The sequence below is a fragment of the Amphiura filiformis genome, chromosome 16 (assembly GCF_039555335.1).
Source record: "Amphiura filiformis chromosome 16, Afil_fr2py, whole genome shotgun sequence".
NCBI lineage: Eukaryota > Metazoa > Echinodermata > Ophiuroidea > Amphilepidida > Amphiuridae > Amphiura > Amphiura filiformis.
Window position 1 is genome coordinate 28711740 of NC_092643.1, and position 20400 is coordinate 28732139.

The 20400-nt window shown below is 35.8% G+C and overlaps 1 protein-coding gene and 1 long non-coding RNA gene across 2 annotated transcripts in view; both read right to left on the reverse strand.

Annotated features, from left to right (window-relative positions):
• Positions 1 to 1576: 1576 nt before the first annotated feature.
• Positions 1577 to 20400, reverse strand: part of LOC140135844 (uncharacterized) — a 216649-nt gene continuing 197825 nt past the window's right edge. The window contains exon 2 of the long non-coding RNA XR_011856577.1: positions 1577 to 1655. This is a non-coding gene — a long non-coding RNA (uncharacterized lncRNA). The remainder of the gene's footprint in view (positions 1656 to 20400) is intronic.
• Positions 11146 to 17022, reverse strand: LOC140135841 (exosome complex component RRP41-like). The gene is made up of 3 exons (XM_072157479.1): positions 16749 to 17022; positions 12043 to 12252; positions 11146 to 11597 (listed from the first exon to the last, which is right to left on the reverse strand). The coding sequence occupies exons 1-3, from the start codon at positions 16917 to 16919 to the stop codon at positions 11235 to 11237; spliced, it is 744 nt and encodes a 247-aa protein (XP_072013580.1). The 5' UTR covers positions 16920 to 17022; the 3' UTR covers positions 11146 to 11234.

Consider the following 20400-nt stretch of genomic DNA (forward strand, 5'->3'; position numbering starts at 1 on the left):
AATAAAGTGATGAGTTTGTTCCTAGATATTAAATATCCGTGTATCGTGTATTCTAAACACCAAAGTTAGTTTGTTTCCTCCAAATATTTTTGGGTGTTTTTTTTTGTCATGATGTATCCTAAAATATGTGTCAATTTGAACATAATACAAGAAAGTGGATCCAAAGTCTCAAAATAAGAATAGGGATGCACATAAAAAAAAGAAAGGGGTGAAAAGGGCACATAAAACAAGAAAAGGGATCAAAATGTCACATGAAAGAAGAATAGGGATGAAAAAGGCACATAATACAACACAAGGGATCTAAAAAGTCACATAAATGTAAACGAGAATAGGGAGGAAAAAGCCCACAAAACAAAAGGGAATTAAAAAGAGCCATAAAACAATATTGATGAAAAGTCTCAACATGGAAGCCAAACTGGAGTCAGGGTGACTCTAATTTGTTGACTCCGCTGAAGAGTCACCGTTGATGACTCTACACAGGAGTCATTTGACTCCCAATATAGAGTCATTTTAGACATAGAGTCACGCAGTAGCTGGACTCTGTTTCTAGAGTAACCCAGACTCCATTTGTAGAGTCACCCTGACTCCATTACAGGGTCACTTCGACAGTCCCGACTCCAGGTATGAAAGCTTACTATTATTAGTTTTACCTCACCGTCAGGTTAAAATTCTCCTGTGCAATCCAGCTCAAGACCAAGTTAGCCTACAACAATAAAATACCATATCACACTGTCCAAACACCAATACATGACACACCTTGCGTATGACCAGCATGCTGAACTGCAGCAAACAGCAGCAGCATAATGCAAAATGACCGCACCTCAGCAATACACATGCACCGCGTCGATGACTCTGAATGAGGAGTCAATTGATTCCACGGGAAGAGTCAATTGACTTTGTAGTGAAAGTCATGTCTTATCACGTTCTGGGCCTACATGTTTGTCTTTTTTTACCTTTAATAGCTCAGCATTATGCCGAATGCCGTTTTCTTAACATGCTTAATTCGCGCGCAGAGGACAGTCTTAATGTGTACTTTGATTTTTCATGTTTTAGCTATCTACTGAAGATAGCATTTAATTAATCAAGTCTTTCTACTCTTGAAGTCATGATTTACATAATTTTCTCTATATTTTCATTTCATCACGTAGCGGCGAATTTCAATCTGCTTCGATAAGAAATTTTTAAACTATATACGGCCCTATATACGTGTTTGTCTTTTTTACCTTTTTTAATAGCTCAGCTTTACGCCGAATGCCGTTGTTTTCTCTATATTTTCATTTCATTACGTAGCGGCGAATTTTTTTCTTTCCAGTACATCTGTTTTGAGTGTTTTGATCAGAAATTTTAAAACTATATTATAGACCCATCAAGTTCCAACCCTACATGTTTGTCTTTGAAAATTAGTGCTATATAAAAAGGCCACATTTTCCCGTGTTTGCATCCGACTGCTAACCGCGTTCTGACCTCGTTTGTTCATGCGCACATAATCGTAAATATCACTCAAATTTTCGCATTTTTTTTTTCAAATTTGTAGAGATCACATTCACAAGTGCTAGTAAAACACGATTTTCAACACTAAAATTGTTAAGGGAACTGGAATGAGCGTTTTGAGCGTTTCGACAGCATTTTTTGTGGGACATGAGAGCACATCAGACCTATCGAATTGCATTCTGAATACGAAGAATGTCTTTCTGATATCAAATTATTTTATTTTATGAAATTCACGATATAATACAAATTTTATGACAAATTATTAAAATTTGATATTTTTCACATTTTGGAGATATAACAGTCCTCGAAGTAAATTTTATAAATTTAATGATATAGTCTTAAAGTGCATGTAGCTGGGAGGAAAAGCCGACGATCAATTGAAAATTTTGACCTTTCATATTGAAGATATGGATTCTTTTCCCAAAAAGACCTAATTTTTTTGGTGTTTTGGGAAAAAAATCCATATCTTCAATACGAAAGGTCAAAATTTTCAATTGATCGTCGGCTTTTCATCCCACCTACATACACTTTAGGTAGAAATCATCAGATTTATAAAGTTTACTTCGAGTACTGTTAAATATCAAAAATACCAATTTTTAATGATATACATCATCTGTTTTATGTCATTTTGGTGTTTGTCGGATTCGTGTGATTTTGCTATCAACTGCAGATAGCTCAAATTTAAATCCCGTTGGTTGTCGTTTTTATCTGCTGAACGAGATAAAGGATACATACCACAAAAAAGCTTTCCAGAGACTTTACGTGCTAAATAGCGGTCGCGTTTTGGCCATAAGTCGAGTTACGTCCAACTTTGAAATATATATTTGATATCATCTTAAGGGTTGACGAGGTATTGTTGGTCGAAACAACCTAAAAATCGATTTTCATTATCTAGATCAATATATTATTGAAAATTAACACCTTGATGTTTTGCAAAAGTTCATTCTACAAATCGTATACTTTGCAAACTTGCTTAATTTATTGTTGTTAATGAGTTATGTACGTTTTACAAAAGTGTTGTTGTTTCAGCCCTCTTTACAACGTAACTCAAGAACCGCAGCACCTATAAAAGTATATCTGTGATATTTTAATTCTTCTACACGCTCGCTATGAATTGAGCAATGCAGTTTATGCCAAAGCCTACTACCATTCGTAAGATGCTGTGAACTACCAAATTACAACAGTTTAAAATAATTAATAACCTTAAGGGATCTAAAATGAGCGTTTATTGCGTTTCGACAGTATTTTTTGTGGGGCATGAGAGCACCTCGGACCTATCGAATTGCATTCTGAATACGAAGCATGTCTTTCTGATATCAAATAATTTTCATTTTTTGAAAATCACAATATAATACAAATTTTATGACAAATTATAAAAATTTGATATTTTTCAAATTTTGATATATAACAGTCCTCGAAGTAAATTATATAAATCTAATGATATATTCTTAAAGTGTATAAAAAGGCCACATTTTCCAGTGTTTACATCTGACTGCTAAACGCGTTCTGACCTCGTTTGTTCATGCGCACATAATCGTAAATATCACTCAAACTTTTGCATTTTCTTTTCAAATTTGTAGAGATCACATTCACAAGTTCTAGTAAAACACGATTTTCAACACTAAAATTGTTAATATTGTACCGATTTTTTTGAATTTTTATGCAAAGTTTGGGACTATAGGCGTGATAAACTTTTACCGGAAACCGCTTCACAGGCGAATTTAGTGGTATAAGAACCCTAAAGCGATATTTTATAGAATCATGTTACTGGTGTGCTATCTTCTGAAGATTAAATTAAAATTTCAAATGTTGCTACATTTTGTTTTGGTTTATAATTTTAATTGCATGTGCGATATTACAGACTCATCACTTTCCGCATTTGCCTGTTTTTCTATTTTTACCACTCCCCTCCCCCCCCCTTTTTTTTTAAATAGCGCGGCATTAGGCCGAATACCGATTTTTTTTTAATCGCGCAGAGTAACCGTGCGCGTTTTGGGATTTTTCGCTATATCTACTGAAGATAACATTTAGAATCTCATTCCGATTCATATTGCATCTTTCTACTCTAGAAGTTATGTTTTACATTATTTTCTCTAAATTTTTACTTCATCATGTAGCGGCGAATTTTTTCTTTCTAATACATCATTCCCGATCAGAAAGTTTAAAGCGATATTACATACTCATCACTTTCCGCATCTACCTGTTTCTCTATTTTTACCTCCTTCCCCCCCCCCCTTTTTTTTAAACAGCGCGGCAATATGCCGAAAGTATTTATTTGTAAAATACTAAGAAATAGAGAAAGGTTGAATATATTTTGTTAGGCCTATATACTGATGATAGTATTTTTAAACCTAATGAAATAATACAAAAAAAGAAGGAAATAAGACTTAGCATGAGACGAGTCAGAAAGATCATTTGATATATATTTTTATATTTCATGTTTGTTTGTCTGTTTGTCTGTCTGTCTGTCTGTTTGTTTGTTTGTTTTTTATCTACTCAAGATTCCATTTACGGTGAAATTTGCAAATCGCCCGTTGCGACATGCATCATCTTCTGTGAACACGCGCAAGCCCACTTACGGCCTGCATCATTTACGATCTGCATCATTTTCTCGCAACGCGCTCGCAAACGGCTATCTTCTGAAGATAGCACTGCGTGCCTAATAAAACAACAGAAAATATTTCACACATTTAGAAAACATCTGTTAAGAAAGTTTGCTTTGATAATTTTTGTTTGTTTGTTTATTTGTTTCCTTGTTAGTTTTTCCGTTATCTACTCAAGGTACCGGGTAGTATTTATTTGTAAAATACAAAGAAATTGAGAAAGGTTGAATATATTTTGTTAGGCCTATCTACTGATGATAGTATTTTTAAACCTAATGAAATAATACAAAAAAAGAAGGAAATAAGACTTAGCATGAGACGAGTCAGAAAGATCATTTGATATATATTTTTATATTTCATGTTTGTTTGTCTGTTTGTCTGTCTGTCTGTCTGTTTGTTTGTTTGTTTTTTATCTACTCAAGATTCCATTTACGGTGAAATTTGCAAATCGCCCGTTGCGACATGCATCATCTTCTGTGAACACGCGCAAGCCCACTTACGGCCTGCATCATTTACGATCTGCATCATTTTCTCGCAACGCGCTCGCAAACGGCTATCTTCTGAAGATAGCACTGCGTGCCTAATAAAACAACAGAAAATATTTCACACATTTAGAAAACATCTGTTAAGAAAGTTTGCTTTGATAATTTTTGTTTGTTTGTTTATTTGTTTCCTTGTTAGTTTTTCCGTTATCTACTCAAGGTAGTATTTATTTGTAAAATACAAAGAAATTGAAAAAGGTTGAATATATTTTGTTAGGCCTATGTACTGATGATAGTATTTTTAAACCTAATGAAATAACACTAAAAAAGAAGGAAATAAGACTTAGCATGAGACGAGTCAGAAAGATCATTTGGTAAATATTTTTATGTTTCATGTTTGTTTTTCTGTCTGTCTGTCTGTTTGTTTGTTTTTTATCTACTCAAGATACCATTTACAGTGCAATTTACAAATCACCCGTTGCGACATGCATCATCTTCTGTGAACACGCGCGAGCCCACTTACGGCCGCATCATTTACGATCTGCATCATTTTCTCGCAACGCGCGCTCAAACGGCTATCTTCTGAAGATAGCACTGCGGGCCTAATAAAACAACAGAAAATATTTCACAAATTTAGAAAACATGTGTAAGGAAAGTTTGTTTTGATGTTTTTTTGTTTGTTTGTTTATTTGTTTGCTTGTTAGTTTTTCCGTTATCTACTCAAGGTAGTATTTATTTGTAAGATACAAAGAAATTGAAAAAGGTTGAATATATTTTGTTAGGCCTTTCTACTGATGATAGTATTTTTAAACCTAATGAAATAATACTAAAAAAGAAGGAAATAAGACTTGGCATGAGACGAGTCAGAAAGATCATTTGGTATATATTTTTATATTTCATGTTTGTTTGTCTGCGTGTTTGTTTGTTTTTATCTACTCAAGATACCATTTACGGTGCAATTTGCAAATCACCCGTTGCGACATGCATCATCTTCTGTGAACACGCGCGAGCCCTCTAATACGGCCTGCATCATTTACGATCTGTATCATTTTCTCGCAACGCGCTCGCAAACGGCTATCTTCTGAAGATAGCACTGCGGGCGTAATAAAACAACAGAAAATATTTCACAAATTTAGAAAACATCTGTTAGGAAAGTTTGTTTTGATATTTTTTGTTTGTTTGTTTATTTGTTTGCTTGTTAGTTTTTCCGTTATCTACTCAAGGTAGTTTTTATTTGTAAAATACAAAGAAATTGAGAAAGGTTGAATATATTTTGTTAGGCCTATCTACTGATGATAACATTTTTAAACCTAATGAAATAATACAAAAAAAGAAGGAAATAAGACTTAGCATGAGACGAGTCATTAAGATCATTTGGTATATATTTTTATATTTCATGTCTGTTTGTCTGTCTGTTTGTTTGCTTGTTTTTACCTACTAAGAAACAACAGAAAATATTTCACAAATTTAGAAAACATCTATTAGGAAAGTTTGTTTTGATGTTTTTTTGTTTGTTTATTTGTTTGCTTGTTAGTTTTTCCGTTATCTACTATAGGTAGTATTTATTTGTAAAATACAAAGAAATTGAAAAAGGTTGAATATATTTTGTTAGTCCTATCAACTGATGATATTTTTTTTTAAAACCTAATGAAATAATACTAAAAAAGAAGGAAATAAGACTTAGCATGAGACGAGTCAGAAAGATCATTTGGCATATATTTTTATGTTTCATGTTTATTTGTCTGTCTGTCTGTCTGTCTGTTTGTTTGTTTTTTATCTACTCAAGATCATTTACGATCTGCATCATTTTCTCGCAGCGCGCTCGCAAACGGCTATCTTCTGAAGATAGCACTGCGGGCCTAATAAAACAACAGAAAATATTTCACAAATTTAGAAAACATCTGTAAGGAAAGTTTGTTTTGATGTTTTTTGTTTGTTTATTTGTTTGCTTGTTAGTTTTTCCGTTATCTACTCAAGGTAGTATTTATTTGTAAAATACAAAGAAATTGAAAAAGGTTGAATATATTTTGTTAGGCCTATCTACTGATGATAGTATTTTTAAACCTAATGAAATAATACAAAAAAAGAAGGAAATAAGACTTAGCATGAGACGAGTCATTAAGGGATCTAGAATGAGCGTTTATGGCGTTTCGACAGTATTTTTGTGGGACATGAGAGCACCTCAGACATATCGAATTGCATTCTGAATACGAAGCATGTCTTTCTGATATCAAATAATTTTCATTTTTTGAAATTCACAATATAATACAAATTTTATGACAAATTATTAAAATTTGATATTTTTCAAATTGTTGATATATAACAGTCCTCGAAATACATTTTATAAATCTAATGATATATTCTTAAAGTGTATGTAGCTGGGAGGAAAAACCGACGATCAATTGAAAATTTTGAACTTTACACATATTGAAGATATGGATTTTTTCCCAAAAAGACCTAATTTTTTTGTGTGTTTTGGGGAAAAAATTCCATATCTTCAATACGAGAGGTCAAAATTTGCAATTGATCGTCGGCTTTTCTTCCCAGCGACATACACTTTAAGTACATATCATTAGATTCATAAAGTTTACTTCGAGGACTGTTAAATATCAAAAATATCAATTTTAATCATTTGCCATAAAATGTGTATTACATTGCGAATTTCAAAAATGAAAATTATTTGATATCAGAATGACATTCTTCGTATTCAGAATGCAATTCGATATGTCTGAGGTGCTCTCATGTCCCACAAAAATACTGTCGAAACGCCATAAACGCTCATTCTAGATCCCTTAATGACTCGTCTCATGCTAAGTCTTATTTCCTTCTTTTTTAGTATTATTTCATTAGGTTTAAAAATACTACAATAAATACTGTCCAAACGTTCATACCCCACCCCTTAAGATACATACATACATACATACAAATGAGATTTATAAGGCGCCTATTCAGTAAGATCTAGGCGCATAAAAAAAGAGCAAACCATAAACAAGCAAGATGAAACAAAAATGAGCAATGCAAAAAACAATTAATAAGGATACAAATATGATTTTAACAATGTTTTGAAAGTGTTGGTGGTTGGTGCTTCCCGGATGGATATGGGCAGTGTGTTCCAGGTGCGTGGACCAGCGACATAGAAGGCCTGATCACCAATTGTTTTGGATGTCTTTGGGATGTGCAGTCGAGTTGTGTCCATTGCAGATCTTAGTATGCGAGTATTGGTAACAGTGGATGAGTGGAGACATATATCATTGTACAAATAAACAGGAGCCTCATGATGGATACTTTGGTAAATGAGGACCAAGAGTTTGAAATTGATCCTCTGTCTGACCGGAAGCCAATGCAGGGTGTGGAGGTAAGGTGTTATGTGTTCACGACGTCTTAGTCCATAAATTATACGAGCGGCCTTATTCTGAATGCGTTGGAGTTTGATCTAATATTGGAGTGATCTAATAATATGGTGGCAGGTTTCAGAGTCCAGGTATCTACGGATGGACAAGGAGCAGTACGGGCCCGTTTAACCATGCCGGGATTTACCTTATGGGGGCCCTTGGCCAGGCCAAAATTTGTGCACTTTATTAAGTGGCCAAGTTTTGGTTTACGTATAAATATAGAGGGGACTAATATATTTTGTTACTAGGACATTTGCCCGCAAAGCACGCGAAAAAATTCAATTTCTGACAATTTTAGCCCCAGATCAACATGAATTTTGCTATTTGAATTCACTCGAAGCGAGGAAAATTTAACAATTTTTCCCTATTTTGGCTAAAAACATGCTGTTATTGGGGTTAAATGGTAAATCCGGCCCTGTTCTCCATTATCAGCCCTTATTTAATTTTTGCTTTTGTGCCCGGGCCCCTGAACCCTTGGGGACCATGGACTTCGTCCACCCTGTCCCCCCACTTGCTATGCCCCTGACCCTACAATGTGATACACATTAGCATACACACCCGACTATAGATTAACACAAAAAAGAAACACATGTACATCATTTTTAGAGTTTTGATTGTTTTAATGCTCAGTGTGCTAGCCTCAAAATATCAAGAGCTATCGTAAGGCCAAGAAAAAAAAATTGTTTGCTTGCCCTCAATTGAATTTTAACAATTGGGTCGGTCGGTCAGGATTTTTTTTTTTTTTTTTTTTTAAATTACTAGGAAACTCTAATGTTTGTATTAATTAAGGCTCAAAAAAAAAAAAAATCAGACAATTTTGGTGTCAAAATGAATCAACTAATATTAGAAAACAACTAAAATGTTGAACACAAGCTCTAAAATACATTTTTTTTTACATCTTCAGAATGCAAAAAATTAAAAAAAAAAAAAAAACTTTTTCAGGAATTTCCAAAAATAGGGTCGGTATTCTTTTGTACAGTAAATAGAAAAAAACAACTTTTTTCTGATTTCCAAAATTAGGGTCGGTCGGTTGAGGGCAAGCAAACAACTTTTTTTGGGCCTAAGAAAGCGTGAACTAAATACTAGGCTTGTTTGTACTCATTTTAATGCATTCTTTATGCTGATTGCATATATATGTTCATGAAAATGTACAATTCTGAAGTTTTTGCACCATATTTTAGCCAGTTTTTATAGTTTACTCCCTGTTCCAGAAAAATATAGCACTATTATTTTTGGATTAAAAAATATTGTCCTGTTTTGCCAAATGAAACATAGCTAAATCCTAATCCTTTAGTTAGTTCTAACTGGCAGTAAAAGTAAAATTTTAATATTAGGCCAATTTTTGGAAATAAGTGCCAAAAACATGTGTTTTTAGGGTATTTTGTGTGTGCTGTGACAATCAATCACAAAGACTTGTCTAAGACTAAAGGTCCGTTCATACTACCACCACAATTGCGATGCGTTGCTTTGCGATGCCGATATATCGATTACTTTTTGCCGCAACTCAACGCAACTTGTCGCAATTCTAAGTTAAAATGTATTTAACTTCATTGCGATATCGCAATGCAGTAGTTTGCAGTACGGTGCAGTGCGGCAACGCACCGCATCGCAAATGCGGTGGTAGTATGAACGGACCTTAATTTCAGTTTATGCATTCTAATATTTGGAAAAGACATGTTTCATTTTTACAACCAATCATTTTTAAATGATTGGTTGTAAAATGAAACAATTAAATTAAATTAATTAAAATTATATAGCAACACAAGAATGTGAGATTTAGAGCAAAATTGTGGCATCTACTCAAGATTTTGAATGCTTAGACTTGTTCCCAGTCTTTGATTTTTGTGACTCGATTGTCAGAAAACATGACAAAAATGCATGTTTTTGGCTCTTTTTTCTAGAAATAAGTAAAATAGTGAACTTTTTCTTTTATCTCCTGTTAGTACTAAATTAATGATTAGGATTGAGCTATGTTTCATTTTGCAGAACTTGATAATATTTTTTAATCCCAAAAAATAATGCTGTATTTTTCTGGAATGGGAAGTAGTCAGTGCATGTCAATCCAGTTGTAGCAAACCAGGAGAAGACATCTTTCACTTCCCATAATGCATTTCTTCCAGGGATTTCAATTTTCTGTACCTATTTGCTATCTAATGCAACATGGGGCGATATTGATAAAATGAACAGAGCACATTCATATCTTACCAAATATGTTTATATCTTGACTATCACCCCATGCTTAGCCAGTATATTTTCTAAATGACACAAAGGGAATCTGTACAAAGTAATGGGAGTGTCATTTGATAAAAATGAGGGGCTGTATCATGTTGCAAAGAATTCTGGGAAGGATAAGGTATCTTCCCTGACCTTCACCTATTCCTTTGAATCATTTTGCCAATGTATAGCAAGACTGTGCCATGCAATTTTTATGGCATACACAGAGCTCAAAAGAATTACTGTGGGAGTGTGGGCCCCAATGTTGTACTACTATGCGGACCTGCAAGGCTGGTGAAACTTAGTCAGAAAGTCTGCAAGATGGACTCAATACTGACATCAACATCAATCCATGACATTACATGTTGTTGGTTTGCAAGTCTCATTTCTTACAAAGTGTCACAAAATGTTTACTTGTGTAATATTAAAACATTAACAATTGTGACCCAATCTGATCCACTCAGGCCAAAGTTGGAAATTTTGAAAATTGAGTTACTACCATTACTAACTCGCTCAGTACCTACGTATATACACTATTACTGATGTTGAATCCCCAGGTCTCTTGAAAAATTGGTTGCTAACTTATGAACCTTTTATAATTATGTCGCCTTTCTTATGTTTTTGGTGTTTTTTTTCTCCTAACTTTTTGTCTATATCTCACTGATTTTCATAACTGCCGACTTTAGCTCGATTGGATCAGATCTGGCCACCATTTGAGTTCAGATTGTGAAAATCGGCGAGGCTCCATAGATTTCAAACACAAAGGCCCAAATGGCTCTTGAAGATTTGGATGTATTTCAAGAACTGGGCTTGCATACAGTGGCGTAGCCAGGGGGAAAAGGGGGCAGCTGCCCCCTGTGAGAAGTCTGCCCCCTGTAGGAAGTTGGCTGCCCTGATATTTAAATTTTTAGCCCTTTTCAAACCATTTTTGACCACATTTTCATCAAAGTTTCCCCACCTTGAAATTTTCCTTGCCCCCCCCCCCTCTGAAAAAGTCCTGGCTACACCACTGCATGCACATTGTAAAGTATGAAAGGTCTGACAAGGGATATCTAACTTCTGTCTAAACTTGAGCACACCTCTGTGACATGGTCCCTTACAACTCTATCCAACACTGCATACACATCTTTACATCCTTTGGTAGCCAACTCTAAAACTGGTTCCAAATTGTCCACGTGTAACCTGTTATTCATTTGAAATAAAACAATCTGTTCTGACTTTGGTAGTAGGGCCACTATCATTTCTGGTCCACCGATCGTTTCCTCTAGATTGCTGATGTCCATTAAGGGTGTGTCACTGACAAAACCCGCAGAGCAGGCACACACGTAATCCTTCATTGGTATGCCTGCGTCAATCAAGGCTAAGGTGGCTGCGTTCACGCAGGCGCAATAGTTGCCTCCGTCTGACTGTAAGATCTGAATAAAAAACGAAATTGGAAAATGAAAATGTTTTGCAAATAATATTCAATATTTAACAATGGTCTTTTTTCCAGCCTAAATGAACTACCGGAACACATTAAAAAAAATTTATTTGGTAAGTTGTGGTACCAGTTGCTTAGTGGCACATTTAATCTTACATTATGATATGTACATAAATCACTGTTTCGATCAAAAACAAGGTATATGAAAAATAAAATAAGGATTTTATTAAAAAAAAAAAAAAGGGCTATGCTAGACTGATTCAGAGCTGAGCTTTGGGCATGTGGCCTTTTTGCCCATCACGATACTACCGTCTGGTTTTGAATCTCTTTGCCAGGTTTGTGCTGATCATAAATTTCTTGCAAAGAGCATGAATTTATGTAAGCATATTTACACTCACAAATTTAAATAAACAATAAAATCATACAAGCAATTTATTTACCTGCACATATATATCAATTTGTGACCTCGGGTACAGTTGAGTCATGATGGCTGCTTCAAAGGTCCTTTGAAGATTGAGTGACATTTCTTGCGATCTTCGATCTCCCTGAGGGCGCTTTTTTCGCTCCCCGGTACTGAATGTAGCCATGCTGTACTGACAGTTGACAAACACTTTGTCATGTTGTGCTTTGCTCCTTCCTAGTCCTGTCAACTAAAATGTAAAAAGGAAAATATATCTCAATTGAAATTGCTTTTTAAAATGAGGGATGGGTGAATGTTAGTCCAAATAATCAGTCCCAGAACAAAATATTAATTTCTGACATGATCGTGTTCTGGGTCTGAACCTGATTTGTCTCAGGTCTTAACTGTTTCCATATGAAATCTTGATGGCAAATTGGACAAAAGAAGCACATGGTTCTACTTGACAGCTTTTTAATCCCTATTCATGTTACGTGAATCACGCTATTGTGGACCAGGACTATCCTTCTGATACTTGAGTGTTTGGACAAGCGGAACGGTCTTTTGTTTACATCTCTGTTTGTAAACAGACGAGGCAAACGAGGAGGTCAAAATTGTCATCCTCGCCGAATAGGAAAGACAGCGTAATAGTACGGCACTAGGTGAATGTGATGTTTGACAACATTGTAAATGATTTGCACAATTGACTTGCAAGTTACAAGTACAATGTACTTAGTCTCTTTATCACCTATTTTAAATAAGTACGTTCACAATTGAGCCGCAACTATATTTTGATGATTGCATGATTACACTTGTGTGTTTACATTGTACACTGATGCACCAAATTATGATTTCTTTAATTTTAACTTAACACATGTGAGGAAACATAGCCAATGAGTTGGTGATACTTTTCTTTCTGTGTTCCCACTTCCTTTTGGCTATGCATGTACAATGTAGGCCCTATGGTAGCTTTTTAAATGGTGTACATCTCAGACGTTTGCTTTGTGTCAAAGTAGAAATTGGAGTGACCAAAGGTACGAGATACTTTGGGTTAGCATTTGCAACCCGGGAGGGGGGGGGGGCACATCAAAAAAATTTGGTGGGTATGTTCCCCGGAATTTTGAGGTGGTGGGTCTTTGGGAGCTGACGGCGCACCGGTAAAAGGGGGTCTTTTGGAGCTGCGAACCGGGCTGTAAACAAGTAAAATGGGGACTTTTGGAGCTGCAAACAGTCGACATCAAGGGTCTTTCTTGGCTTTTTGGTTGAAAATCGCCTGAAAAAACAGAAATATGAGGTATGAGCAATTTTTGAGTCTTTTAGAGCTGAAATTATCAAATTCAAGGGTTTTTCCGAGCTCTATTTTGGTCAAATATAGGGGGTCTTTCAGAGCTGTTTAGTAAACGGTAAATAGTAACTAAATTGTCAAAATGCCTCCTTTGGCCCCCATGGACCAAATCATTGTGTCCCCAGATCGTGTCGCATATACAGCCTGTCTCAAAAAAAATTGTGCAAGTGAAAAGCGCCCTCTTTGGCAATTAGAAAATACCGTTGTGACATGATGCTTACATCAACGTCAAGGGCGTTGTCTTAGCTCTCAAATGCCGTTTGTTTTGTTCAATTTGCTTGTTTTAATCTCGAGGTATATATAGTTAAAGACGAAAGGGTAAAATCACAATTGTCCCACTTTTACTACATGTACTAGGGAAGAGTGCTTATATGTAACAGTGATAGCATGAAGTTTATCAAGAGTTCCTTCGTAAAATCAAAAGAATGCATCAATTACACAATACAAAAATTTTCTGACTGTTTTTACTGTTTTATCATGATGCAGGAATGATGATTCTCTTTTTCCACTTAAAAGAGATTAAAAGATAAATAAATATTTCACATTCTGCTGTAAAATTAAATACATGTGCATGTCAATGATTTTATCATGGTAAATACTGTTCTCTTAGTCACTTCAGACATGTTAAAAGGCAAACAAATATTGCGCACTTATACATTTTATAGGTTAATGAGCGCGTATTACCTGTTGGGAGAGATATTAGACAAAATAATGACGCAGCGCTGATGTTGATGCGTCTAATGCATGCGCCCGAAAGGGAGTGCATTAGACGCATCAACATCAGCTATCATTGATTTACATGTACAGCTCTCTTTCCTAGTAAAAGTGGCACAATTGTGATTTTACCCTTTGGTTAAATAAATAAACTCAACCAATAAAGTATCGAAACGATTATAGATGGTCAGATATATCGAACTGAAATATATAGCAAAACTTATTTTTGTATATAAAGCGCAACTTTCTCCTGCGCATTTTGATACCTCTTTTGTTGCTCTACGATATCAGTTAGTCGAGTTATGGGCGCATGAGTGGCTTCAAGTCAGATTTTAAAAGTTGCACTTAGCTCCTATTCAAGCCAAATGCGTTGTATTGTAACCAATAAATGACCATTGCTTTTGTCCGCCAAATTCAAATGAGTGTGTGTGATGGTGGGCACACCAAGTATTGAAATGTCAGCAGAAAGAGTTCATGAGATAAGTCAGAGATAAGTAAAGGGTAGCAAGTATTGAAGTTGGAAGTCGAAGGAGTAAAATAAAGTAAAGTTCATGGTCAAGTAAACAGAGCACATCTTTGTCTTGATTTTGTGTGTGTGTGTACACGACGAACGCATTTGGCTTGAATAGGAGCTAAGTGCAACTTTCAAAATCCGACTTGAAGCCACTCAAGCACCCATAACTCGACCAAATGATATCAGAGAGCAACAAATGAGGTATCAAAATGCAGGAGAAAGCTGCGCTTTATATACATTAAATAAGTTTTTGCTATATATTTCATTTCCGATATATCTGACCATCTATAATCGTTTCGATACTTTATTGGTTGAGTTTATATTTCGAAACTGGAACAAGCAAATTGAACAGAACAAACGGCATTTGAGAGCTAAGACTGTGCCTGTGACGTTGATGTAAGCATCTTGTCACAACGGTATTTTCCAATTGCTACAGAGGGCGCTTTTCACTTGCACAATTTTTTTTGAGACAGGCTGTAGTAAGGGGTGGTGCAATAATTATGTGTAGTTGTGTACCCCCGGGGTGGTGAATTATAGGGGGGGGGGGGCAAAGATTTGTTGGCAGGCCAAAGGGGAGGGGGCAAGCATTTTTGGCAGGTCGAAAGGGGGATCAAACGATTTTTAGCAAGTCAAAAGGGGGGCAAGCGATTTTTGGGAGAGATATTTTGGGCACCGTTTCTATATTATGCCCTAAAAAGGTGTAGGAAAACGTTAGGAACACGTTCAAATATGACAATAAGACAATTTAAAGTTGTAAATTCAGGTTCCCAAAAATCTTGCATTGGTATACATTAAGATTTTTGGCACATCAAAAGGGGGGCAAAGGTTTTTGGCACGTCAAAGGGGGGGGCAAAGATTTTTGGCACAGCCAGAGCCAGGGGGGGGCAAGCGATTTTGGCAGACCATTTTGAGAATTCACCACCCGGGTACACATAATTATTGCACCACCTCTAAATAGTGGATATAGACTCAGTTTACAGTTGGCCGTGTGTTTTGAACTCGCCACCCTTAGCGTTACATCACTAATATTATGAATTTTTACACCAATCAAGTTTCAAATTAGAATATCTACACAACTATCAACCCTAAACTAGCAAAAGTATACATTTTTGAAAAGCTGAAGGCATAAGCAATTCAAATATACACATTTCAACTCATTGTACAGGGTGACCTTGAAGTTATACAGGGTGGAATAAAAAAATTCCAAATAAAAAATGAGTCACTTAGTGCATTGCTTATTACTAACTTGCAGTTATAAACTGAAAGTAAACAACATTGATTTGGTTAGAGGTTAGGGGGATCCTACTGACTGGGGAAGAAAAAAAATCACAGCTGTTTGGTAATCTCAGAATACAGGGTGTCCCAAAATATGTTCAAATTTTTTACAATTCAACATATTTTGAACTGAAACATTTTACCCCTAACCCATACAGAAAAAGTAAGTCCATATTTAGATTCCTCATCAAATTTCCTCTCAGAAAATGTATACTTTGACTATGATAGGCTAAGTAATTAAATATTTACAGCAACTTTTAGATTTTGAAGACATCCGCATTGCTTACTACAGTGTTTAATATGAAAACGGGTAGTTTTGTATGTAAAAGTTTGTATTTTATACACTAAACCAATCATAAAGAGTTCAAAATGATTAAAAACAATAAGCATAATTAATAACCTTTCACAAGAGCTCTTAACCATGCCTGTAGCCCATATGGATGCAAAGATATGATCAGTTGATTCAACGTGCACACACAAAATCTATATTTCTCATAGACTTTGTACATACCGCCACCGCCACAACCGCCACCGCCACAACAACCACCTCGGCCATTCTGAACTTAAAAATTATAACTCCACTATCTTAGCTGATAAACAATTCTCCTTTGGAGGTCTGTTAGGTCACTCATTTAGCTACAAAATGACACCAAACACACTACAATACCTTTTGTTTAAGCAGAGATATAACAATTTGAACGAGTCTCGATTTGGAAAAGCGTAACAAAACCACCATTTTTGGGTGGCGAGTTCAAAACGCGTGGCCAGATACAGTACAACATTGAGCACCTACGTTCGTAGGTTCAGAATCAAATCAATGATTATTTCAGACTTATTGAAATAATTTATTTTGTTAGAAGCATTCATATATAAAATTAGATTTTAACTTAGTTAAGCTTACCTCATGCGGCCCGTATACAGTTGCCAATGCTTTTGTGTTACCCTGCTCGATATATGCTGAACCATCCGCTTGTCTAAAAACACCCATACGACACTGGATCTTCCTTAATTCATGTGGTCGTCGGCCATCGGTTCGAAATCCCTGATCTGAGAGTAATTCTATGCTGCCCATTGTCAAGTAAGCTTAAAATTCGTTCCAGCAAATAATTCAACTTTGACCTGGCTGTGTTTTTAAAAGCTGATAGCAAATTATAACAAATCAAACTGAACATTATGAGCATTGTTTACAATAAGCAGGCCTAAGCAATGTCATTTTCCTTACAAAATATTTTTTGATGTAAAACGTTGCAATACTTTGGGAAAATAGTGATTCATAAAAAAAATGTAAAATTTTTACATGTGTAGGGAAATATATAAAAAGTATATAGCAACGCTTGATTAATTGACATTGCCCACGTGGTCTACAGGCGATTGTTGGAGCGTCAGGTGGATTTTACACCCTTTTGGGTGGTTTGCTTGTTGAATGAAAGTTATGAATCTGAAACAGTTTAGAATATAATAACTTCTGAAGGGCAGGAAATTTGCTACAATATATACAAATTTGTAAGCATGAACATTGGTTGAAGAAAAACAATTTTTTACGTGTGCGTATTAAAAAAACTTTCTCATAAAGCTCCCAAGTTGGGCGTAAAATTACACACCAGAAATCCATCCAGGCTGTTGAGTTGTTGTTGACAAGTTCAACCGAGAGACACGAGCTGGGGCAAGAGTTCAAAAAAAAAAGTAAATAAAAATCATGATAATGAAATAAATCTGTCAAGTCACCAACTTTCTTCAAACAAAGCCAAACAGCTTTAAAGTCACTCCAGGACTCAGCACTGGTAAGCTCTCTTATGAGCACTGCGTTAATATTTTATTTTATCGGGCAAGCTCGGAGCTGAGTGAGGAGCTGAGAGTTTCTCTGCACTCGACTCGAGTCCTACGTCCTTGACTCGCAAAAAAGTTGCGTCACCCTCAGTCACTGGCACTGCATGCACGCAACACAGGTATGTGAATTTCGAACTTTATTTTTACAGGCTAAACAAAATGTTATGTCTCGACGTCTCAAAGTCAAAGCCCACGTGCGCGTACGTTATTCGTAGACTTAGCATGTCCATGTACATGTCAGCTCAGCTGAAACGGCAAATTCATTTGTTATTTTCCTTCTTTTTTTTAATAGTTTTTTGAGTTGACTTGACTCGATACTCACATTGTTCATACATACACGCTATGTAACAGCGCGCGTGATTGGTCGAGAGCCGGGCATAAACAGCGTTTATGCCCGGTGTCCCGGATGTTAGATCACCGGGTAGGAAAAGTGCAGGAAAATCGTGCATTTTAGTAACTTTTTTGCTATTATTTTGATGAAATAAGAATCACAAAATGTTCTGGTATGTATGAACGGGGTTCATTCATATATTTTCATGACTAAACGGTTGTTTATGCCCTCGGGCCGCAAGCCATTTTCTTACTGACCTCAAAACAACAACGTTGTTTAGATTACTACACAACTGTATCTGATGATGTTATCTAATAAATATTCATATCATGTCAAAGTTCAAAGAATGACCTTTCTTCTGATACCAAAATAAACTCATTCAGACGAAGCAGAAACGGAGTGCGATCAGTCCAAATTAGGTGAAAAATACCAGATAATTTTGCGATTTTCTACTCTCAAAATCAGTTTAAAATGCATAAGGAGTTGATGAAACATACATACATATGAAACATAGATTGTGATCAAATTTAGAATTTTCTGAGAATATTGCCAAAGTTTCATTGGGATTGGGGCTATCACAAGGAAGCACAACAGCTAAATGTGAAAATTACGTGATCATCACCATTGTCAAAATGTGTCGTCGAAGCCAGAACTTCTTGGTGCCATGGCGCTGGTGCCGCATTGAGAGCATCATCTATGTGATTTATGATCATATTTCATGTAATTATTACTAATTTAAAGATTTATAACATGTTTTAAGACATTTTGTGTATAAAAGAAATATATAATCAATCCACTTTCCGCATCAACAAATTCTTAGCACCATGGGCTTGATGGGAAGAGATATCGTGTGATATCAAAATATTGGGCACTGGAATAGGGAAACCCTGAAAGTGTTGTATGTCTTCCCAGGATGCATTGTAGTTTATAAACACAATTACATCACTGCATTGGAAAAACCTCAGTCGAGTGAATATTTTGTGTTTGGTGTTAGTGATAACTATCAATTGTCCTCAAACATCTTCCCATAATGCACTGTGTGTGACCCATCCTGGTATGTTGTGTATGACCATGAGAAACCAGTGTATTCATGTCAACTTCTAGAAGATTACAGAAAGGGAGATCTCCAAATTATTGTTTAACTACATAACTTCTGGTAAGTTGATATACCATTTGAATCACTCCTGTGTAGTCAGCAAAATGATATTTGCACTAATAGTGTTGTTGTTCATGGTACAAAATGGGTAGGTAGTAAAAGGTAGGAATTTGTGAAATGCTGACAAATGTATCTAAATCTTCCAAGTGCAGTTGTCTTACCTATACTTTACTTTAAGGGGGTACTACACCCCTCAATAAATTTGTGACTATTTTTGCATTTTTCTCAAAAACTAATAACACCCTGGTAACAAAAGTTATGTATATTATAGGGGCAAGGAATCCAATTACTACACTGACATTTCAGTGACCCAAGACCCCGGTCCCCGCACTCCGTGCATCTGCGGGTATTCATGCTTGTCGGTGAACTTTAAAAACACCCCCTTTTGCATCTAATTTCGCGAAGTTTTTAGGGGAAAAACACCCCTTTTTTAGCGATTCCGCGAATTATTTACCCTTTGACAATACCCCTATTTTCGCTAAAACGTGAATGATTAGGCCTATTTCTAATACTCTTTTCTGGCAGAAACTCGTCGGCTGCTCGATGGAAAGACCCTTTTTTGTCAATTTCGCGAACACGTGGTTTGAAAAAACACCCCTTTTTTGTGTGTTTCGCGAATCGCGTTTCTTCATCTGAATACACCCCTTATTTCGCGAAATTTTCGACGAGCATGAATACCCGCGGATGCACGGAGTGCGGGGACGGGCCCAAGACAAGCGGTTCGATACTTGTGATAGAAAATGAGGTACCGCTAGGATGTACCTTATTTCCTATCATATTTACTGAACCACTTGTCTTGATTCACTGAAATTTCAGTGTAGTAATTGGATTCCTTGCCCCAATAATATACATAACTTTTGTTACCAGTGTGTTATTATTTTTTGAGAAAATGCAAAAATAGTCACAAATTTACCACAGGGGTGTAGTACCCCTTAAGCTAGTATGAGGTTGATATAATATTTAGTTAAGTTTACATATAAAAAGTCTTGCAACAGCATATAATTCAACTACTCAAAGTGTTATTAAACTGGTTTCAAAAGTGTATTCCAAATTTTGGTAGACCTTGTGTAAGACAAAAACCGTCAGACACAAAACGGACATTTTTGACCTTGAAAAGAGCATAACTTCCCTATACTTTGTCGTAATGGGGTACTTTTTGCATCATTGGCTTTCTTTTTCAATGCTCTTTCCAGTGATACCAAATTTGTGGGGGTTGGTAAAAAAAATCCAAAATCCACT

Excerpts from the sequence above, each read along its gene's own strand:
- LOC140135841 (XM_072157479.1), bottom strand. The coding sequence starts at position 16,919 with ATGGGCAGCATAGAATTACTCTCAGATCAGGGATTTCGAACCGATGGC. Across the intron at positions 12,253-16,748 it reads CTGTATACGGGCCGCATGAG|TTGACAGGACTAGGAAGGAG; the intron begins GTAAGCTTAACT and ends TTTACATTTTAG. Across the intron at positions 11,598-12,042 it reads AAATTGATATATATGTGCAG|ATCTTACAGTCAGACGGAGG; the intron begins GTAAATAAATTG and ends TTTTTTATTCAG.